This window comes from Syngnathus leptorhynchus, chromosome 13, assembly GCF_054491065.1.
Source record: "Syngnathus leptorhynchus isolate UIUO chromosome 13, UIUO_Slep, whole genome shotgun sequence".
Lineage (NCBI taxonomy): Eukaryota > Metazoa > Chordata > Actinopteri > Syngnathiformes > Syngnathidae > Syngnathus > Syngnathus leptorhynchus.
Window position 1 is genome coordinate 4,241,046 of NC_141207.1, and position 23,333 is coordinate 4,264,378.

The 23,333-nt window shown below is 40.2% G+C and overlaps 4 protein-coding genes across 9 annotated transcripts; 3 read left to right on the forward strand and 1 right to left on the reverse strand.

The window, feature by feature from the left end:
- The first annotated feature begins 351 nt into the window (after positions 1-351).
- On the forward strand, positions 352-6,286 carry spata1 (spermatogenesis associated 1). 4 transcript variants are annotated; one of them, XM_085929031.1, is made up of 12 exons: positions 352-584; positions 673-779; positions 1,063-1,180; positions 1,280-1,333; positions 1,668-2,034; positions 2,119-2,257; positions 2,344-2,404; positions 2,480-2,597; positions 2,664-2,789; positions 2,877-3,052; positions 3,223-3,321; positions 3,393-6,286. In XM_085929031.1, the coding sequence occupies exons 1-12, from the start codon at positions 534-536 to the stop codon at positions 3,540-3,542; spliced, it is 1,566 nt and encodes a 521-aa protein (XP_085785157.1). In that variant the 5' UTR covers positions 352-533; the 3' UTR covers positions 3,543-6,286. The 4 variants fall into 4 exon arrangements, with proteins under 4 accessions (XP_085785157.1, XP_085785156.1, XP_085785154.1 ...); XM_085929030.1 differs by having other exon boundaries at positions 1,668-2,045; positions 2,133-2,257; positions 2,664-3,052; XM_085929028.1 differs by having other exon boundaries at positions 2,664-3,052.
- On the reverse strand, positions 3,539-6,760 carry ctbs (chitobiase, di-N-acetyl-). The gene is made up of 7 exons (XM_085929033.1): positions 6,600-6,760; positions 5,471-5,609; positions 4,988-5,196; positions 4,745-4,916; positions 4,578-4,675; positions 4,261-4,422; positions 3,539-3,962 (listed from the first exon to the last, which is right to left on the reverse strand). The coding sequence occupies exons 1-7, from the start codon at positions 6,720-6,722 to the stop codon at positions 3,774-3,776; spliced, it is 1,092 nt and encodes a 363-aa protein (XP_085785159.1). The 5' UTR covers positions 6,723-6,760; the 3' UTR covers positions 3,539-3,773.
- Positions 6,761-7,118: 358 nt separating this feature from the next.
- On the forward strand, positions 7,119-15,185 carry mcoln2 (mucolipin TRP cation channel 2). Of its 2 annotated transcripts, none has more exons than XM_085928685.1 (14): positions 7,119-7,285; positions 7,625-7,778; positions 8,783-8,956; positions 9,129-9,285; positions 9,581-9,659; positions 10,117-10,213; positions 10,607-10,706; positions 10,925-11,037; positions 11,124-11,273; positions 11,346-11,447; positions 11,599-11,721; positions 12,014-12,220; positions 12,422-12,555; positions 13,515-15,185. In XM_085928685.1, exons 1-14 carry the CDS (start codon positions 7,242-7,244, stop codon positions 13,690-13,692), a joined length of 1,812 nt encoding a protein of 603 aa, XP_085784811.1. In that variant the 5' UTR covers positions 7,119-7,241; the 3' UTR covers positions 13,693-15,185. The 2 variants fall into 2 exon arrangements, with proteins under 2 accessions (XP_085784811.1, XP_085784812.1); XM_085928686.1 differs by having other exon boundaries at positions 13,453-13,666.
- Positions 15,186-16,868: 1,683 nt separating this feature from the next.
- lpar3 (lysophosphatidic acid receptor 3) lies at positions 16,869-23,292 on the forward strand. 2 transcript variants are annotated; one of them, XM_085928805.1, is made up of 4 exons: positions 16,869-17,123; positions 18,329-18,583; positions 18,658-19,074; positions 21,695-23,292. In XM_085928805.1, the coding sequence occupies exons 2-4, from the start codon at positions 18,403-18,405 to the stop codon at positions 22,021-22,023; spliced, it is 927 nt and encodes a 308-aa protein (XP_085784931.1). In that variant the 5' UTR covers positions 16,869-17,123; positions 18,329-18,402; the 3' UTR covers positions 22,024-23,292. The 2 variants fall into 2 exon arrangements, with proteins under 2 accessions (XP_085784931.1, XP_085784930.1); XM_085928804.1 differs by having other exon boundaries at positions 16,871-17,123; positions 18,329-19,074.
- Positions 23,293-23,333: the final 41 nt, after the last annotated feature.

The window sequence follows — 23,333 nt, forward strand, 5'->3', positions numbered from 1 at the left end:
CTCTCACTGTATATTAACAAAATAGGAAGTAAATTAAGAAACGTGCAATATTTATTCTTGTTTTGATACACTTAAAACCAGGCAAATGTCCTTTTCCTTCAGTTTGTAGCAACAACAAGACAGTGGTGGGAAGTACAACTGCATTGCTGTAGCTTGTACTTAAATATTTCTTTCATATATTTGTACTTAAAATATTTAATTGTATTCCTTTTTATACTTTTACCCTGAGCATTTGAAAACACTGTATTAAAAAGTACACTCCTAGTATTTTGTGATGTATAAAATAAGACCAAAGGAAATCAAATCAAAACCTTCCTCACTCATGTGACCTTTTAACAGATGTATCTTTTAAGTACAAGAGTGTGACTAGTTTTTCTAACTCTGCAACCAGAGCAACCGACGCTGGCACTCTCATAAAAGAATCTCTCATGTCAAGTCAACCAACAAGAGGCCCACGCCTCCGTCAGGTCAAACACATCCTAAAAACGCAGTGTTTCTCTGTGTGAGGAGCTCAGTTGTGCAAAACTAGCCGGATGAAGATGGAGCTGCAGTGTGAATCTGATAAGAGACCAACTAGTTGCAAGGTATGTTCACAATTGATGAAAGATAAATGATGGCATACTATACTCTGAGCACTTTTCTAATGTTTGGTTTGTGCGTGTATATGTTCAGTTTGTGGAGCTCCATGTTCTCTACGTACCAGACGACCAATGGAATGTGAAGCTGAACAAAGTTCCTTCAGAAGCCACAGAGGGTTTCATATCTGCAGGTTTCATCAGGTCACATTTTTGGTTTTTCTGGTTTGGGATGGAATCATTAGAAAATTAATCGAAAAAGTTGCATTCTTCCTCCGTCTTCTTTCGCAACACTTCCCTCCCGCTTTCCTTCTTTCACTCTCACTCGGCACCATTTTGTTGTATTTGCTATTCATTGAATCATAATTTTTTTAATAATCACTTTAGCTTGAAAATAAAAAAAAGAAACTTAATTTTTCATGTAATAGCCTACTCTTCTCAGACCAATGTGGTCATTGTCAGTCCCAAACAAATTTTGCTTGTTTAGGGTTTACCCTGAGGTTACCTTGAAAGCTCTGAGAAGTGAACTGGGGGAGCTTCTGGGCACAGACAAGAACGTGGACAAATTTTCCTTCTTGAAATGCGTGGGCCGTAGCTTAGCTCTGGTGAGTGTATCTGATGTCGCATGCGAGAGCGGTTACAGGTAAGTGTGTTTGGGGTGTAACATTTTCTTTAACCTTTTGCTTTTGTTTGATGTGTGCCAGGTCAAAAGCAAGCAGGAGAAGGATCTAAAAGCCAAAACGTTTGCTCCACCGTATGTATGTAAAACATGATGAGTCATATTCCCATTTATTTATCTATTTATTTGATTTTTTTTGAGAAAAAAAAAAATTAACAACTCGATTGGTATTATTACCTACGCCAAGCACATGTTTTTTTTTGTAGTACTATTACTACTTGTATTACTACAATTTTTCTTTAACTTTGGGTATCCTAAGTAAATATTTGCTAAGAAAAAGTAGATTGAAATCTTCTGGAGCAGGAGTCCAAAAAGGATGTAATGCCAACGAAGTAAAAAACAAACAAACTGGTAAATAATAAAGAGAATCTTAATTTCTTTTCATTCTATTTTATGTTTCTACATGTTTCCAGGCCGCCCAGCCAGAGCTTTACCTGTTGCCCACAGTGGAGAACCAGAGCAGCCTTTCCTCCCATTCGCTCAGCCCAGACAGCAGCTGCTCCCCAGACCCGCCGAGCTACTACCCCAACAAGACGTGGGGCTCGCCAGCCGAGACAAAAGAGCCTGTGAAGTTCCCCCACATCCCCCAATCTTCCCACCAGCTTGCTTCCACTTCTAGCTTGGAGGAGGAGGAGGAAGAGCATGATGAAGAGCAGGGTTACAGTTCCTCAGAGGGAGGACATGGTGGAGAGGAAGAAGGTCTCTTTGGAAATAAGATTGAGTGGAATGAGACGGGGGAACGTGACAAGAGAAAGTCCAACAATCAAGCTCAGAATAAAGGTGAGACAAACGTAAGGAGTAAAACAGGAATAATCAAGTCACAGAAAAAATTGTTTTGTTGCTCCCCCCAAAAAATCTAAAAAGGCGGATTGGCTCAGGTGAAGGAGCAATCCCAAGAGGAAGAACCAACATGCAGAAAGAAGAAACCTCACCAGCAAGGAAGCAGAGCAGCCAAAGATTCAGGAGCTGTGGAGTCGGTGGAGGATGGAGATTCAGATAGGCAGTGAGCTGAGCCCTCACCTCACCTCACCTCACTGTACACTGAACTTTTATAGAGATCTGTAAACACCTTCTGCTCTTCTATCGTAGTCTGGGAAAATCACGAGATTTGTTCACATTTCAGTCATTCAGGAGTAAAACAACCAGTGGGGTAAGAAATTCATCTTTTGTTTTGTTCATGCAAATGTATGAGAATTCTTTTTTTTTTTTTTTCTTTGTCGTTAAGGTGGCAGAAAGCCCAGTTGTGCTATCCCGACCCATCCGCTGCACCTCCCCACCGCCTGGTTTAGACCTGACCATGACAACCCACAAACCCATTATTTCCGCCATCATCCCGTCTAATAGTAAGTTGTCATGTCGGAAAAAACATATTACATCATATTTGAAAGAGTGTTTTTTTTCTCTTCTAGGAGAAGAGCTCATAGAGGAAATCAAGCTGGTGAAGGAGGAAAGGAAACAATTAGAATGGAAAAGGCAGGAGTTGCTCAGGAAAGGCAAAGATTTGTTGGCCCAGAACAGGCACCGCAGGAACCAAGGTGGTGGAAAACTTAAGAAGATAACCAAAAGGCAACAAACATGCACAGTCAACTTCTGTTTTGTTTTTTCTTCCACTGATTTTCAAGCCCGTGACAGCTGGAAAAAAAAGTATTTTGATACCAAGAAGGCCACAGGACCTTTAGAAGATGCGCTGAAGAATGTACGGCAAGAACTGGAGACATTCTACGACAAGATCCTGCAACAGCTCCATGCCAGAGACAACAGAAGTAAGCCGCAAAAGCAAGGACAAGCCTCTGAAAAGGTACGCTCAAATTAATCGCAACAAACGTTACAATCTACATAGTACGGTAGAGTACGTCGTATGATTATAAACTGAGGTACTAAAAGTACTCCTACTGTACTTGAGTACAATTACATTATTAAATTAGGTGTCGTTTATTTTGTTACTAAGTTGGCAACACGTGTGTGTAGAATGAGCTTATCATTCAGATCCTGACAGAGACCCATGACATCGACAACCTGAAAAGGATGGTGGAAGATGCCAAGATGAAGCTGGTGACTGAGATAAAGGTAAATCTTCAAGTATAAATGCTTCATATAGTGAAACACCAGTGGTCCTTCACTGAACGTCATGTCCGTAGCTGAGGAAACAGGCTGCCACTGAACTGAGGTCACTGAAGGCGGAGCTGGCCCAGAAGAAGACTCAGTCAGTCCGTCAGGGGCCTGTGGCGTCGCTAAGATTTGTGAACAGCACTCGAGACAAAACAAAAGTCCAAAACAGCTCCAACTAAGAAGGGCTTTTTTATTTTTTTACTCGTAACACATGGCATAAAAAGTGAACATAGATGGAATGTTTGACACCACATTGAAAGGTGTCAGCAAAAAAAAAAAAAAAAAAAGCAACAATAAAGCTTGCAGTGCAAGTATGTGTCTGAGGACTGAAAATGTGTTACGGCCACAAAGGTTCACATCGTAACAACGCAGCCGCTCTAAATGTCTAGAGCCCGTAAACTTTGACCCAACTAGCATCCAAAGAGTGCGTTCCACATCATTGCGCTCTGCTGCCTAGCAACCGGATCGTCGCTGTAGTCCAAAATGTTACCATTCCACATGCCCACTCCTCTCAAACCTTTAGATTTCACAAAGTCCGTCTTGAGGCAAATACTCTCCGGGTCATCATATCGAACTTGGTGAAACTTTCCTTCTGGGTCCTGCGAAGTAAGGGCAGAAAGCTGAGGTTGATTTTAAGACCACTGTTTATAAAGCTGAGTACTAATCAGGAAATCTGGATTTTCTGTGGCACCATGCTGCCCTTTACTGGTCAGTTTTGGTACTACAAAAGGCTTTTGAGTTGCAGGGAGAAGACTCGCTATTGTTAGTGAAGTTATGGTTATTAGACTAAGTTATGTCCTCCTGTGTTGAAGTAAGAGCAGTAAGAACACATGCTCCCATTAGTCATGTGTGTAGTGGTTTGAAATGAAAACCCCTTCAAGCAAAACCAATGCATACCCTGTAATTAAAATAGGGCGCTTTCTGCTCGTCGTCCCACAAGCGTCCTGACGACGAGCTGCCGACCTGCGTCATGATCCATCTGTAGGTTTTCTGTTTCCCAGCAGCATCGCTACATGGAGCGCCGCGGAATGGCACTTTGGCAATTGAACAGATGCCATCCTGGTGCACGGAAAGATTGGAGATTTGCACTTGAAAAGCATCTTAATATAAGGCATCTTTCAAAAGTCTAAAACAATTTAATATAATGTTTGGCTTTTTTTTTTTAAATATAATGCTAAATAATTATTGGGCAACACTAGTTTAATGACTCCTACCTGTGAAAGGTTGAGACAAGGGTAGTCATAGCCGTACCACGGCACACCCATCACTAACTTCTGCGGAGCTATCTTTAAATTTAAATATTGATCATAGGCTGGAGAGAGACAGACAGACAGGAATGAATGAGTTCAGTTCAACCTTGACACTCAAGTGCACCACAAACCATTAATAGTTTGGTTAAGGGGGGCGTTGGCCATGGCGATGCAGTCTCCGAGTATTTGGCTCTGCTCGTCGTAGGACATTACAAAAAGCAAATCGCAAGATTCCGCGATGGTGACGTAGTCGTAGCAGCGCTTGTCGATACATTTGGGTGACCAGGCGACATCGAAGGACACCTAATGAACAGAATTTGGTCAGCAGTGGAGGTTACCGGTCGGTGTATCACGGGGAACAGTAACATGGTCACCTGAGAACCGGGAATCTCCCTGTGGAAAGCCTCAGTGGTTTCTTTGACCAGGTTCGTTAGGGCATAGTACTCGGGCGACCCTTGGTCCGCTGCTTGTTCAATGTCAATGTTGATCCCATCCATGAACTGACATTTGGCCAAGTTGACCTTCTCAGTTATCCAATCTGTCCTGTTGTTTTGGTCCACAATGTAAGCGAGCGGAACGTCACCTTTATGAAAGTTGGCACTAATGAGCACTGAACCAGAATTGTGACTTTACACTGGAAAGAAATTGTTAGCTTACTAGCATAATTGCCAAAGGACCATTCTACTAGTGAGGATAAAATGAAACTTCACTTGCATTTTATGAATCCACGAGAAGACAATATTCCTTGATTTATCAAATTAAGTCTACTGCACATTGAACTAATTGCATTATTAATTAATATTAAAAGATGAATTCCCATTTTCCAAATAAATTTTAGGCTAACAATATGTAAATACCTTTAAGTACGACCCGTGCTCCTTTGGAATGAGCGTGACACATGAGCTCCGCGTCGTATTTCCCAAATGTCGCCACCGTTGTCACCACGCTCCAGTTGTATGACTTCCACGTCTTTCCGCCCACGTCGAACACAAACACCTGAGAGCACACACACTAAAATGTCAATTATACTAAATTATTTCTATTTATTTATAGATAGTAAATGATGCATATTTAGAAAACCTGTCCTAAGTTGAACTTGGCTTCCTCATTCAATACCACGGGATTATCTTTTGAGTGAATCAGGAAGTGAATTTTAATGTTTGATATTTATTACATGTGTATGTAAAAGGGATTTAAGATATGCTGGCACAGAGAACTACACATCTGCCTCAGAGTTCTGTAAATGAGGATTCAAATCCGAGCTCAGGCATTCATGTGTGGGGTTTGCATGTTCTCCTTGTGCTTGTGTAGATTGTAATGATGATAAGTGGCTGAGTGGAAATTACACTGGACAACAGTGAAGTTTAATCAGAGGTGGCTTTATATCTCCCAAGCCACGCTTATTTTAAAAAGTATTGTTTATATAGCACATTGAGCTGTTTTAATTTTTTGTTTTTAAATTTGACCTATGCAAGCTTCTGCAATTCAGATTATTACCATGCATAGTAATGTATAGCTAGGAAGTTTTCAAGGGAAAAAAAATCTAAATCTGCATAATATGCAATTTATTGCATATTAATTACATAATAATTACTTATTGTGAGAACCATTTTGTGGCCACGCAAGTCGTCTGTAACGTACACCAAGAACTTCCTCTTTTTTTCTATGCAAAAATTGTGTACAATATTAATCACGTTTGGAAAAAAATGGACATTAAAACAACATTAACCTTTTGAAAACTGGATGAATATGACATTTTCATACAAATGTTTGATACACTGCTGTGATCAGATTTGATCTGATTTAGATTTAGGGAAAAACTACGACTAAGGAAATATATTTCATCAATGCAATAAACAACACCGTGTAAAATGCACGATAGAGGACATCGTAATCTCGCTGTAAGGATCATGTCAAGGGATTATCACAGGAATTGATCATTTGATCAGGATATTCTTGAGATTTTTAAAGATCCAGCAAAAGTACCTCGAAATCTCTCTTGTCGCGTATCTGATTGCATAATTCGGCTTTCTCACACGGACACGGACAGGCGTCCACCAAACCCAGCAAGCTTATTGACGATAAAAACACAAGAACGAAGGGTGACATTTTAAATCAGAACTTCCGATAAAAACCGAGACACAATCGGAAGAGTTCGTCCTCTATGGTAGTTGATGAGGGACAAACTTCTCCAGTGTACTCCTGCGCAAAACAAGACTCTTGATAGACAAAAAGTAGATAACATTTTTGACATAACTTTCACCACTTATATGTAACTTGATCTTTATGACATTGCAGTGTTTGCACACCAACTGCATGTTATCGTGAAGTAATAATATACACGATTTGGGACTTGCCAGGAAAAAATCGTTGAACGATTCGTTTGAACGAATCTTTTGAGTGAACTAATTCTAAAGATTCAGTTCACCTATAAGAACTGGAATGCACATCACTACTACACAGCGACGTCTTGTGGTCACCACTGGGTAAGATTTTGGCCCAAAAGAGGCTCGCTGATTGGCGAGTTGACGATCCATGCGATCTCTTGGAAATTACACCTGATCGCTGTCAGACTGATGGGCATGCGTGACAGCGTGTGACTGGCGTGGTCTGTCTTGCCGGTCCATCATGGAGCTCTTGGCTCGCTATCTCGATAGGAGCAATTCCGTAAGGTGAGTTTTTATATCTGAGGTGTTTTTTGCCATGATAAAAGTCTCACTTTTTTCACGTTTTAATATTAAAAAGCGTTATGTGATTTAAAATAAATAATAAAAAACGCGATTTTTTTTTGCAACTAATGACGATGTAAATTATAATAGTTTCTAATACTTTTTTCAAAAAAAAAAAATATTGACTGTAAATATTGAACTTCCTGCATGAGAACGTTAAACTCCGGCTACAGCCATGAAAGTAACCACTGTCATGTTCTCCGTTCAGAAGTTTGAAGCCTCATGAAAAAGAATTTGTATAAAATGCTCATTCAATTTTCAAAACGAAATTTTGTCCCTCAGTTCAACCACAACTCAAGACTTAATCAAGGAGGAGAAACTTAGGGATGACCTACAGTTCTACTTTATGAGCCCATGTGAGAAGTACCGGGCCCGAAGGCACGTCCCCTGGAAATTGGGGGTGCAGATCCTCAAGATAATCATGATTACCACACAAGTATGTATCTCACATTGCAAAGTGCATGCTCTTAAAAGAATGAGAAATAGAATTATATTTCTTCATCCGTCACTTATAGTTAAATAAACATACATGATAAATTCACATTATGGTCCTATGATGTGGTAATACTGTGTGATGATATACTAAGTGCGTCATACTTGCACACGTGAACCTTGGTCACTTTGCTGCTGACAGTGTTTAAATCATTGCAACATTTCGAGGAAATGGAGGGGACTCGTTTCTTCCGGTGGAACCGAAAGCAAAAATCTTTAGCAGAACTGGAGTTGCTCAGTCAATGTGTTTACAGAGTAAATTCTAACAATTCAACTATTTAAGCTGCTGTCCATAGTTTGAACTCGATTAATTGCCAAGTATGGTTTGGTATTAACAACGCGATCACTTTGTTGAAATCAACACTTTGTTTGTTTTTCTGCAACAAACTAACAGGTGGCTTCAAACATATCGCAGTATTTCACACACACACACAAAAAAAGGTGATTGGTTGGACACCCACTTGCAAAACTTGGATAATATGCAAGTCTGTTTTCAAATATATGTATGCTCATGTGACGGGAGTGTCAATGTGTGATTGGCTGAGCTAGTCGGTTGGTGGGACCTGCGTCATAACGATGACAATGTGTAGTTTGTAAACAAAGACAGCTCAGGTCAGCTTCTGGCTAGATGTTTAGCACACATCTAGGTCATTTCATTTATGTTGTTTGGCTGCGATAGAATTTGAATCTTTAGCTGTAACTGTAACTATGAAGTGGTTCATGACTTCAATAAAACACACACAAAAAAAGTCAAAATAAAGCCAGTGAAAAATAGAACCGATGTTTTTGCATTGAATTTGATGGAAAATATTTGCCACCAGCAAAATAACATGCTTATTTTTGTTGTTGTTGTTTTTGTGTGGAATCTCCCAAAACTCTGGGCCTTAAGTGTCTCAGCAATATGTGACGTGTCAACCATATTAAGAGGAGAATATTTTATACTTTCAGCTGGTCCTGTTTGGCCTCAACAATCTGCTTGTGGTGTCCTACAAGGAGGAGAATGCCATGGCCCTGAAAAACCTGTTTCTGAAGGACTACAGTGGTGTGGATGAAGATGACTACTGTATTGCGGTCTACTCACAACAAAGTGTCTATGACAGTTTGTTTCATGTGATGGATCAGGCAGGTTAAACCACTCATCATTATTAAAAGAGTTGAATGTCGAAAGACATTTCAAAGTAGGATAGATGTTTAAAATGATAGTTTGCTTGAGCAAATCCAAGTCAGTGTGCTTATGTTTGTGTGCAATTTCACCTGGATCAGTGCATTCATGTGACGCTGCTGGTGTTTACAGTACAGCCAGCTGGGCCGGCTCGCTGTGAGTCCCATCAGTTATGCTGAGGATGAAGATGGTGGCTTGTTGCCTCTGGTCATCTGCAAGACCCTTTACAGGAGAGGCACTGTCGAACCTTCGGAAGAAGCCTATGACATAGACGCTCAGTTGGAGACAGGTGAACATTTCGACTTCAAATCTCAGCGAACAAAGCAAGAAAATCGCTCTGTTTTTGATTTTATACCCTTAAAAAAAAAATCCCTCATGCAAAATTAGCTTGGTTTGCTTTCAAGTTCTAAGAATGAAGAGTTGAGCCTCGATAAATTGAGCTGGTAGCTATCAGTTTGTGAAATTTATTATTATCACTTGCTTCAAGATAAACTGAAACATGACCTGTTTGTTAATTCAAATTTGAGATTGATGACGAGCCTTATGTATTTTGTTTTATTTTGTTTATTTCCTCTTTCCCCCAGTTTGCTTATCGCTTGATCCAAAGACTGCATATCAATGGAAAACCAATAATGCATCCTTTTTTGACCTGGACTTTTACAGGTATTCTATCACGACACCTTTTGGTAGGGACGGGCAAGTATCGATACCAGGTATAGGTATCGGTCCCAATACCAGCCTTATTTCACGGTATCGGTACTTGCGATGTTGACTGATACCAGTATCGGCCGCCCTGTTATACCCCTTTTACAATCAGGGAGTAAAAATTAGATGAACAAAAAATTGCCATTAATTTTATGCTTTTTTTTTAAAGGAAAATTGCTACATTGGAATACAATGGTCAGTGATCAGTCATTGTTTTGGAAGGACGTTTTGTGTATCAAAAACTACTATTGGTATCGGTGCTTGGTATCGGTATAATGGACTACTCCAAAATTTACTACTCATACTGCTATCAGTCTGAAAAAAAATTGTATCGAGCATCCCTACTTTATAATGTGGCACAATGCACACATTTCTATACCTAAATACACAAAAGTAATTCTATCCTCATTTCCAGGTTAGTGGATGTGAAAGTAACGTTCACTTTAAAAGGGATCAACCTGCAAACAGTGCGGTCGCGGGAGATGCCTGACTGTTACTCATTTTCTATCACGGTATGTATGGCTTCGACTTATTCACTCAAAAAAAAAAAAAAACACGAAAGCTATAGCACAAGCATTGCAAAACAAAAAAAATGACTGCAAGAGTTGTCAGCAGAACTTGATCTGCTGGACATAAGCTGTATAAAATGGATGGATGAACTTTTGATACTTAATAATGATTAACTTTTTTTGTAGCGCTTACATGACAGTTGTTAAAGTCTGCTCATAAAGGTTTCATAATAGTTTGACCCTTGAGTGGATTTTTTTTTTTTAATTCCCATAACTGCCTATTGAAAAAAAAAAGTTTACATTTACAAGTTTACGAACATTCAACGGGACAAACTACTCTCCAAGATTACAATATTGTTTAATTGGTCTTCGCATGCACCCCCCCCCCCCTCCCAGATAACGTTTGATAACCAGCGTCACAGTGGAAAGGTCAAACTATTCCTCGACATCGACGCACAGAGCAGTGCATGCCGAGACTGGAAGATATCTGGAACAGGTAATGATGCTGTACCGCATTTGTCATAGTTCAAATTCGATAGCACATGAACATTACAAACATTGGAATGCTAGAGTTTTGCTGCAAAAGTTTCAACAAACTCTTGCTCTTAAAGAGTTTCAGACTGTTGTGCACACAGAGGGCGGTTTCCTTTGCATTTATCGGTCACAATAGTGGTAAGAGATTAATGTTCTCTGTACGCTATCTCTGTCTTTCAGCTCAGAAAAACACTCACTATCTCTTGGTGTTCGACGGCTTTGTCATTGTGGTTTGCCTCACGTCGGCCGTGCTGTGCACCCGCTCCATAGTGCTGGCCGTCAGGTTACTTCAGGTCAGCCTAAGTTCATTTCAATTCATATCTGTCGCAATTCAAGCAAACTTGTACATATTATTTCCGTGTGCTGTTGTGCGTTTCAGAGATTCTCTAGGTTCCTCCATGAAAGTTACAATCGAAAAGTATGTGAGGATGACCAAGGGGAGTTCCTGAATGGTTGGTACGTGCTGGTCATTGTCAGTGACCTCTTGACCATAGTTGGGTCAATACTGAAGATGGAAATTCAAGCAAAGGTAACCTAGATAAACTTTAGATGATACGCTCAACTTTCAAATTTTAAACTTTCCCTTTTTTGTGGCCCACAGAGTTTAACCAGCTATGACGTGTGCAGTATATTTCTGGGAACGTCAACGTTATTGGTGTGGGTCGGCGTGATCCGCTATCTGGGTTACTTCCAGAAATACAATGTGAGTCTTTACAGTTTGTTTGAGCTATATCTTGACAAGGACGAAGTAAAAAGTAAACTACGTTATGCCAATCCTGTAATCATTCTGACATTCTCATATATCTGATGCTTTCTTTTTACAAGTCATGCATGAATTTCATTGTTATCTGTAGGTGTTGATTTTGACCATGAAGGCAGCCTTCCCCAAGGTGTTGCGTTTCTGCTGCTGTGCTGGCATGATCTACCTTGGCTACACCTTCTGCGGGTGGATCGTGCTGGGGCCTTACCACGAAAAGGTCAAATGAGTGTTATAAATGTCTAGCAACCTTCAGAGTCAAACGAAATTAAAACAACTATGCAAGTAAACCTGCAAAATGAGTTGTGATTTTATAGGATGTTGCCGTTTGGCCACTAGATGTCAGTGTTGGCTAGTGTACCTTTCCATTAACCTCCTAAAGACTTAATAATTCTCTGTAAGGTCTCTAAACATTTCCTATTACCGAATATATACAGTACACAGCATAAGGTATTGCCTTTGTATTGTTTTTACTTGTTGCACTAAATGTTTGCCCCTTCCATTTCTCCCAGTTTGAAGGCCTGAGCCTGGTGGCAGAGTGTCTGTTTTCCTTGCTGAACGGCGACGACATGTTCACCACCTTTGCCCAGTTGAAGGACAAGAACACGCTGGTCTGGCTCTTCAGTCGGGCTTACCTCTACTCCTTCATTTCACTCTTCATCTACATGGTGCTGTCGCTCTTCATCGCCCTCATCACGGACGCTTATGAGACCATTAAGGTAAATCCCTATGAGCTGTCTGCAAGACCTTGCACTTTTGGAGGTATACATTAACAGTAGACAAATAAACTCCCTCCATATATCACATTGATGTATTTGGAATTATTTAGTTTCACCAGTTTCTTCAAATGAACCTTACCTTACACTAAAAGCAATAAAAAGCACACAGATTTATTCATTTTGGTCTGCCTTTAATCACAGAATTACCAGAAGGATGGATTCCCGCTGACAGACCTGCAAAAGTTCCTCAAAGATCAGAAGGATTTTATATCCTCTGAGGAGAACAGACAGCCAAGCCTCTACACCAGCTACTCGTTGTTCTGCTGCTGTGAAAGGTACGTGACATGCATCGTTGGATTAGCGCTTGTGACTGTGCAAACACAGTTGGGTTAAGATACAATCAGTGCAACAATGCTCACTGGCAAAGCAAAAGAAGCTAAGTCAACTGTTGAAATTTGTATGAATGCCCATCTGTTATGATATAGCTCGAGTTAATAAGAGTACATTTTGAGGTTCCTCAAATTTGTAGTTTGTATTGAGAAGCCCTTTCCTATGTCGCAATGCATTATTAAATTTACTCACGTTAAAGATCACAACTAACATTGAGTCATTACAACAAACATGAACTAACGGTCGGAAAATATGTGCCTGCTTGACAATTCAAATGATTTTTTGCCTCACAACTTTTCACTGGATCAAATATAAACCTGTAAACCAGTTTGGTTCCCCATTTTACTGTTTACTCCAGATGCAGTATTTTGCTTATACTTTGTTGCTACAGCAACAGTTACTTTTCCGAAGGACTTTTTTCTTTTTCTTCTCATTCCTTTTCAATGAGCCAATCCCTATCATCAGCTAGCGGCAGACTGGAGCGGGTTTCCCTCCACTCTTGGGGTTTGGCGTGGACTCCTCTGCTCTGACAACATTGAAATGTATTTGCTGGCTACACCCAGCAATGGCTAGTTTGAGGCTATGCAGTACACTGGGAATGTCCACCAGCCCGGCTTCACAGCCATGGCTCCGTGCCTCTGGGATAAACACACCATAATTGGCACTCGGCTGCAACATTTGAGCTAGGAAAATGAAAGCCCAGTGGTTTGCGAGGCAGAGGTTTTAAATTGACATTGCAGTTAGCTGAAAGAAATGCCAACAGTGCATTTAGACAAAGTCATCGCTGTAGGTGAGGTCAAAATTTGACTAATGTCATTATTTTATGAATCTAATTCAAACAGAAACTCTGAAAGTGATGACATTGCACTCATCAGCTGACAAATAATGCCCCTCCCGTTTGAAGCAATCTGGGAAGAGAGCAACGAGAAGAGGACTTCACATGTCTGACGCAAACTTGTGACAACTCCTCATTCAGACTCCTTGATCGTGTACTGCTGTCATTCAGGAAGGTACACACAGTACCTCGCGCCATTGAAAGACATAATGTGAGTTTCTATATCGAGCATGAGACTGAACTATGACCTCACAGTATTTCTTGAAGGTGTTTTTGTTTTTTTTAACAGTGATAGTGTCAGCATGGGGTAGAACTGGTGGAGGGGTAATAAAATTGTTTATGAATATTCCCATACATGCTGGTGCTTTATAGCATAATGTGATAAAATGAAATTATAATGCAAAGGAAAGAAAAAGCTAACTGTTGTCTTTGTACATCTCTGTTCGAAAAATCCATTGATGTTTAATGCACACAAATAAAATGCATTACCAGACTTGAAATTGGGGATCATTTGTGTGAATAGAAACATATATTTGGTACTGTACATCACAATTACACAGGTTGAGCCTCACACAAAAAGCTGCAAGTCAGCCATAAATCCCCCTTGCTAAATTTGACTAGATTTCCTTATTTTAAGGATGACCTAAGAGGTTAACAAATTTAAAAAAATAGGTTTTAAATGTAGCACATCCCGAGAACATTTATTTTAATATTCTAAACTCTCGTTTTTCATGCCTGTATATTGTAAAAAAATACAGAGATCAGCCGGGCGCTCGACCTCCATGAATGTGATTTTGTTTTTTTATTACGCCAGCGACCTCTGCTGGTTTTCATCAATTGTTGCAATTCACTTGGCCTCGCATGCAATAAAACTGTGGAATCTATTTAACCATGAACGATACCCTTTGACTTTACTGTCTTAATAGGTTCTCAGTCTTCAATTTGCTCACAAATTTAAGCCATGATGACATTTTATTGCATAAATGATAATGCAATACATACTTGGTTTTTTTTGCCATGTAATAGAATAACATTTGTTTTTCCTCGCTATAAATTATTGGCATTGATATCTTACAAATTAAGCAAAATTGTTTAGTTTCCCACAATACTCCTGGTGATCCTTCATGGCACACACCACTGCACCCTGACAGACCACTTATACTCTATTCCCATTTAACAGGAAATGAAAGTATCATCAGTATCATCTACTAAACTAGTAGTCATATCATGCTTGATTCACCAACAAAGTCCTGTGTGCCTGCTTCTAGTCTATTTACTGAAGTGTATTTACTGAAGGAATAAACAGAGGATGTTGCTGCACTTGGCATCCCACACGTACTCAGGTTCAGCATTCTGAATGTGCTCGGATTTTCTTTCTAAATGCTATCACTGTATGCAGAAAAATTCTCTGTTCTTATGAAAACCTGTCTTTTGCTCCATAATTCTTATCTTTCGTTGTACTGTGTTACCATAAGTGGGGAGACATCGGAATTATATTTGCTAATTGGTTGAGCAATATTGATTTTTAAAAATGTATTTCTTCAAGGAGCGCCAACCAATTCAGGGTGTCCTCCCGCCTACTGCCCGATGACAGCTGGGATAGGCTCCAGCATGCCCGCAACCCCCGTGGGGACAAGCGGTACAGATAATGGATGGATGGATGAATATTCCTTCCAGGATGTATCGGTCTTTTATTTGATTTTGTATGTAATGTGATCCAAATGTAAAACTCCAATCCTATTTGTTCCTCTCATTTACTAAAATGCATTACATGTGGTTGTTGTCTTTTATTGCTTACTTGAATAATTTACCACTGTATAAAATTTGCTTTGAGTGCACTTATTTTTAAGAACTGAGTTTTACTCACTAACTAGCCTTATCTACTTTACAGTAAATGACCCAATTTACAAAATGACTGAAGCTAAATGAAGACTTGGCAAAATGTAATCTGACATGTTTGGTGAGTCATCTTCTGCTAAATATTGTTTGGTTGATTATAAGTAGGCGTTTTTTAATTTGTTTGCTTATACTTCGCTGCTATGGAGAAACACTGTTTGTCTGAAAGTGCCCTTTTCCACTCATCCAATGAGGCTATTCCCGAGCAGCATATTGGAGATCCCTTCGCTCTGAGGTTTGGTGTGGACTCCACAGCTCTGACAACATTGAAATTAGGGACACACCCAGTGATGGCTGATTAGAGGCTATACAGTTGGAATGTCTCCCCCCACCCACCCCATAAAGTTTTCTTAAATGTTTAGATCCAGCATATCCTCAATTGACTTTAAGTTTGTTTTCTTCAGGATTCTCTCCTATCTAGTAATCTCTTCCTCTCTCTTCTATGTCATTGCAGCTGATTCAATTATTTGGAAGGAAATGCCGCCTCGATTACATTTAGTCATTGTTTAATAGTGTGGCCTAATGCAAAAAAAAAAAAATGAACAGCTTTGTCTTAGGCATGGTCAAGTTTCTCACTCGGAAATCATTTGCAACCTCTGGCCTTGGAAAATGTCATTTTGATGATGAAATGAAATTAGCATGTTTGCCAAATGTCCTTTTGGGTGAAAATACAATTTGATGCTGATCCACGCTCACTTTCCTCAACTTTTCTAACTTGATAGGACAAATGTCTAATCACCATCTAAAAAATTACAGAATTTAAATGAATCCGTTCCCAGGTCAACCGTTTGCCATCATAAAATCTGGATTCAAGACTGCTGAATTGGCCAAATTGGATTGTCCCAAGCATGTATATACCTTTAACTGTGGGACAATGTCTAACAGAAGGAAATTACTGATTGTACTTGGGAGGTGAGTTTCTTTACATAAAGACCAAACCTACATCCTGGTGTACATTCTGTTCATTTTTTTATTGTTAGTCAACTTGCGTTTCACATACATCGCAGAGACACGACAGACTGACAAGTTCCAGTCATCAAATGTTCATTTTGATCATCACATTCTTTTGTCCTGATAATTTGGGTCAAATTCAGAGTTGTCATCCACTTGTTGCCAATCAGTCGTGGCTTGCTGTGAGTATTTTAGGGTCATGTTCAGCAAAACAATCACAGGTCTTGTAAGTCAAATGGAGATTGTTTATTCTTCTAAATTGCTCCGCATATTTTAATGACACATTGTCTATGTAAACCACTTTAAGTGATTAATTACTTGGCTAAACTTACCTGGGTGAATCTATCCTGTTTTCCCCTAATTCTGAGTAATTTAGTAATACACACATGACTTAAAGTTTAACTTGTGCAGATTTGTATTTTTATTTAAAAAAAACTTCATTTGATCATTTATACATATCACATAATCTGTGCTGTAAAATCTGCGAGTTTGAATTTAGAATTTTAGACAATTAACTCTGCGTAAGTGTGCGCACGCGCGTTTTGACAGGAGTGTGCGCAGAGGAATTCAATCATGCTGCTCGCGCACGCACGCACGCACGCACGTACGCACAGCGCACACGCCCTGCTGCGTCATCTTGTCCAAGGCTCACTCACTTCAGGACGCACAATCTCTGTCTTCTCTGATTTCGTTCCACTCGCCGCTGTTGCCTCCCTCCGTCCACGGCTGCGTGGGCGCTCGGCTGGAGGGACCGGAGGGGGGGAAATGGTCGCGTACCCGGAGAGGAACCTTTCCGCTCTCTCGGTGTCGTGACGCAACCATTTACCTGAGGTAAGCACACCTTGCTGAATTTGTTCGCTTTTTTTAATGATCCTGTGTCAACACTCCATTCGTCTGCAATCAAAGCTTCCTTTGTCTCTTTTAACAAGCCGAGCAGAGCAGGTTGTAAAGTTTGGTCGAACTTGTTTGGAGAAAAATGTGCTTTAGACTCTTACGAAAAAAGGTTGTTTTTTTTCTCATTTTCAAATCTGTAAGGCTGATGAATGACATGTCAATGCTGGTGTAGTATTTTTTTTCCAAGCTTGGGTGCATTTATTGTATTTCTATGTAATGTTTTGTCCGTTACGCATTGCTAGGACAAAAAAAACACACAAAAATGATATTTAAAATGTAATTTACTGGTGATATTTCATCATAAATATCTCAGGTTAAAGATCCACAATTATTATATTTATTCTCTACTATGTAATTCTCCACCCTTGGGCTGCCATCAGTCATTTATGGCAAGCCATTTGAGCATTTATTCTATATATTTGATGTCTTCAAGTCAATCTACCTTCCTTATCATCACGAGCAAGGCAATATTGAAACCATTTTCCAAGCCGTTTGCGCATTTGTTTGCAGCTCACTGGCATTTGAAGACTACAAAACTGCAAACATGAATATTTACAGAAAATGCTACACCACATTTTAGTGTATGTATAATATGTCTCTTAAATGGCCAATGCCTGCCCTTGGGCAAATCTGCATTTGATTGTCTGCATGGGCGTGAACTGTGGCAAGCCCCTGCGTGAGTGCGCCCATTGTGTTTGTCTTTTATTATTCTCCTGGCGTTGAATAAATGGCTGAATAAAGTGCATCCGGAACCATGGCTGTTTTTCACACGCCATGGTATTACACGAAGGACACTATAGAGTACAGTGGTGCTTTGAGATAAGAGTGAGTGACTCAATGTTTTTCAGTTGATTATTATTATTATTTTTTTAATTGTGAGCACAGATTTGAGATACAAGCGCATTGTATGGTAGTCGTAAACTCAACCGAACTGACCTCACAACAAGCAATGTTGAGGCTATGGTCGTTTATTGCTGATTCTCATTGAAAATGATATTTGAACACAAACGGTAGGGCAGCACATGTAGACAGACAATATAACTATTTAAAAAAAATGTAACCCTTCATGAATCAATATTATTGTAGTGGTTTTCACTGTCCAATTGAATACAAAATCTTGACCGTTTTTTTGTTTTGTGTAGAAAAATGGCTCTGCAAAACCTCACGTGCCATTACGATGAGCCCATGAGCTTTTTCTACAACAACAGCGGCGCTGATGACAAATGGGACAAGACCCAGCTCATTCTGGTTCAGGTGGTGGGCTCACTTTTTTGCTTTTTCATCCTACTCTCCAACGCCATGGTCATCGCTGCTGTCATCACTAACAAGAGGTTCCACTACCCGTTCTACTACCTGCTCTCCAACCTCGCTGCCTCGGACTTCCTGGCGGGCATCGCGTACGTGTACCTCATGTTTAACACGGGTGAGGTCTCACGGAAACTGACAGTGAAAGGATACTTTATCCGCCAAGGTCTTCTGGACATCAGCCTGTCTGCCTCGCTGGCCAACCTTCTGGTCATCGCGCTGGAGCGTTACATCTCTATCATGAACTTTAAAGTGCACAGTAATCTGACAAAGAGGAGGGTGACCTTGCTTATCGTGCTGGTGTGGGGCATCTCCATCCTCATGGGCGCCGTGCCCAGTCTGGGCTGGAATTGCATCTGCAACCTGAATGACTGTTCCCAGCTGGCCCCCGTTTTCAGCAGGGGCTACCTGGTCTTCTGGTCTGTGTCTAACCTGGTGGTGTTTCTGGTCATGGTGGCCATTTACATGAGGATCTACGCCTACGTTAAGAAGAAGACCTTGTTGCTTACTCCGCACACCAGTGGCGCAATGAATCGCAAGCGGATGCCTATCAAGCTGATCAAAACCGTCATGGTGGTGCTGGGTAAGTCATTTTCAAAGTAGTTTTGAGATGATTCATACTTTGTTCTACAACGTCAATCTTGCGGGTTTCTAAATAATCTTAGATTACAGGAAATGTTGTCATTGCTGAATAACTTCCTGATAATAAGGCCGCCCAAAATTCTGAGCAACAAGAAACTTTGACGATTAAGCTTTTTTATGAACACGTCCACTATTTTTCTGAGATCAAGTTATTTGAACTTACTTTTTCCTGCCTTAGAAGGAGAAATGGTGCATGACATAGCGGTCACATAGGCACAAAAGCAAAATGTTCTTGTTATTCTTGCTGGCCAGAACAATATAGCTGAAGAAACAACACATTTTTATGCATCAATAAACAAAGAGGAACATTTTCCTATCCTGTTTCCTGCCTTTCCCTGAACATTTTGCTTCTCTCGTGCATCATCAAAGACTGATTGTATTACTGTATTCAGTGTCTATATTAATTACTTTTTCTAGGGCAATTAAATTCGTTTTGATGTACATACAGGTAGCAGTTAAGAATCAATTCAAATGAATACTTCTTGTGGGAGATTTTCACATGGGGGGCTGGAGGTCGCCAATTGTCTTGAACAAACCTCAAATGTTCCATTGTTGTGGTTGTTCCTAATCCCACGGTACATCCTTAACATGATGTAACATCAAACTGGGAATTCAGGTGAGCCTGGGACTGGAACATTTGCCTTTTAGGCATGTTTTTATTCATTCACTCCACCCAGATAAAAACAGAAAAAAACATGTATGGGAGTCTTTCTCAATATCATATGTCATTTGTTCTTTGTCTACACGCGATCTGTTTGTCCATCCAGAAGGCTGGATTACTGTATGTGTACACGAAGTATTCCAAAGCGCTGTGTAATTATCTGATCCTGCAAGGACTCTGGCTCGTCTGCAAGTGCAATGTGCTGTCCGCTAAACGCTACAGCGTGTTTTCATTCGGCCAAGAAAAACAGGAAAACACAAGACAAACATACACAGTGCACATTAGCGCTGATTTGTGATATGCGTCGCAAGCCTCACAAAGTAGTTTATCGTTTCGAGTTCTTCATAAAATTTCCACTTCTGGCTCGATATTCATGTAATGTTTTGGTTCTATCTACTTGTCGAAGTGCAGACAAGGTGAGATTGTGGCAGCTAAAGTACACAGCCAGGGTTCAAGGGTAGGATTTATGTCAGGCAGTTTAACTGTTAACTCTTACTCCAGTTTGCTGGGAGGAAGTGAAAACTGGACTAACCAGTTCTGAGGCATATGCATGCTGCTTTTGGGGTCCAGTTAGAATGAGTGATTGTTCTTCAAAAGCTCTTCGGTGGGTAAAGTAGTAATAGCACAGTAGGCATATGGCGTATCTTTACATTTGAGGAAATTAAATAGGTCAACATAACTAAAAAAGCAAATGGTGATTTTAGTCATTCTATCTAACAATAGTTTTGGATTCTGCTTTGTTCAAGCTTCCTCTAACCAGGATACAAGTTGAGTGCTTGTCATTCTTGTCTACTATAAGTGCTGGCAGACAATCGGGATGTGACTGTGTTTTTCTCACACATCCCACTTCACATGCTGCTTTTATTTGTCTTATTGTCGAACCAACACGGTTAAGGAATGAGTAAGATCTGGTACTGACAGAAAGGAATGAAAGTTGTTATACTTTTAAAGACTAGCTCGAAGAATGTCCAAATTGTTTAAGCTTTGAGAGGAAAACATTTTCATGTTTGTTTTGTCTGTAGACTTGCTGAAGGTAAAGACGCATATTGCTGGTGGAGGCAAGTTGAAGCTTGTGGTTTCATTTACAGCCAAAAATCTCTTTAGAGGCTCTGTTGTGTGCTCGGACATGTTGGGCTAGATTTACTCTGCGTGGTTCAGGCGGTCCAATCTTGTTTTGTTTTGTTTTTCCTTGTTTTTCAATCTCGAGTGTCACAATTCTGAAATGCATTATCGCAGCATAGATGCGGGCAAAAAGGATATGGAATGCAATGGGGGGAAAAAAAATTCGTGTTATCAGATGTGTTCCAAATGTGGATCAAATTCTAATATGTAATATTTAATAATTTCCATATTCATATGTGTGTTTATTGTTCCTCTCTTGTGTTGTCACTGAAAAAGTATATTGCAATAGATGTGTTCAAATGAAAGACTTGGAATTGACCCAAAATGGGAGAGTTGTATCAGTAATGTCATCCTGTGTTAAAATTAAGCCAAAGCCGAAAGTCCCAACATCAAACGTTCCGTGTTGTGCGCACGGTAAGAATCCCAGTGAAGACACTGAAGCTGGAAATATAAACTGGTTTCACTACTCAAGCAAAATCACGTCATGGAGCACAGCCAGGCTAACAAAGCACATCGCCTCGCAGCTGCCGATGTGCTCCTTTACGTAAGCGTTAAATCAACAGCGCCTTGTAGAGTTGAGCCGTCGTGCTTTTATTGTTTGGGCTTTTTAAGCCACCCTTAAAACTGCTGGGTCAAAAAACCAACCCAGGAAGTTGAGTCAATTTGACCCAACAACCCAACTTGTTGTTGACACATTGTCATTGTCACTTTTAAATGTGAAAAAATCAGAAATTTATACAAAGTCTTTGCTGTTTACTGAATCAGTTTGTCATCGTAGGAGCTTTTGTGATCTGCTGGACTCCCGGCCTGGTGGTTCTGCTGCTGGACGGCCTCAACTGCACCCACTGCAACGTCATGAAACTAAAACGCTGGCTTCTGCTCCTGGCTGTACTAAACTCTGTCATGAACCCGTGCATTTACTCCTACAAGGACGAGGAAATGTGGACCACCTTCAAGAACCTCTTGCGATGCATAGGCAACGGTACTCGGCGGCAGCGCTCCACGCGAGCCAACGCCCGGCCGCTAAGCTCCAACCAGGACATGGGCAACAGCCAGCCTCCGTCCGAAGAGACGAAAAATGCCGATCAGGATATCTTCCAGACCTGAGATTATGATTATCTTTCCTGAATTTTGACAAATGTCTGCTCAGTTGAAGATAAAAATGCTTCATGAAGATGATGCATAGACTGGAGTCAACAGTTCTCTTATCTTCAAAGAAAATTTTGTTTGGAGAGGATCAGCTCAAGTGTCAGTCAAAAGCTGAAGGTTTTTTCGTTGCGCTGAGAAGACACAACACAACACAACACAACACAACACAACACTTGTTTCCACTTGCTGGAATTTCATCATTTTACAAGTCATCTCTAAAGACTGATTCCAGTCTTGTTTCTGTTTCTGTTATTTATGGCTGAAAAGAAACACTAAGAAGGTCACCCTGGTCCATTTTTTTCTATTAAATTCTAGAAAGCAAAGAATATACCATGTGACGCTACTGTCTTGTTTGGTCATTATGATGTAGCTTGAGGAGTAGATGGTTTTAAGGATTATTTTCTAACTAGTACTGTAGCTCTGCAAGTTGTCATTGTTATGTTACAATGAACAATACTGTAAACAAGCCACTCTGGCCATTACATTAGGTACACTTGCTATATGCTCATGTGGTGACTGCAAACTACGTTACACACTTCGACATTTTGAAATGATTACCTCTATCGACAATACATCTGTTGCCCAGGGCAAAACATTTGATATTTTGGATCTGTTTCGATTTTACAAGCGCATTTAATCAAATCTCGGGTAATGCTCATTTATCATCAAAGCGGCTGGGGGATGGATTTCAAATTTATGTTAGCTTGCCGCCTCACCTCTCTTTTTTTTTTTTTTTTTTTTTCTCTCCATTTGCAGTCTTTGCCTGTGGCTAAAGATAATAGTCACTCAAACCTACAGCTGCTGGTTTGAGGCAAACTTGTTCTCCCTGTAGCATTTCCCCACTTCCGCTTCAGTTCCTTTTAATGGCTGCTGCTGCTCTAGTGAAACAAAGGCAAGAGGCTTGTAAAGGGGAAAAAAAAAATGTCGTAACACACTGGATTCCTGGTTTGTCACACAATAGTTTACCTGCAGGAAGCAAGGAGGATATGACTGACGTTAGACTACAACGCTCCTTCCCAGCTCGTGCTATAAATAGCTGATAGGTTTGACACATGCGGCTTCGGCCTGCCGACACTATGTATGATGGTTCAACATTCCTCACTAACGCGATTTTATGTTTTGTCTTTGACTACTTGTTGATGTATAGTGCATCGCACGGAATGCATGAGCCTTTTTACAAATTACATTGAGAAAATTGAGTTTTATAAAAAGACAAATATGACAACACGTTGCTTTGTTGATTTGTGATGTCTAATGAATGCATTGAG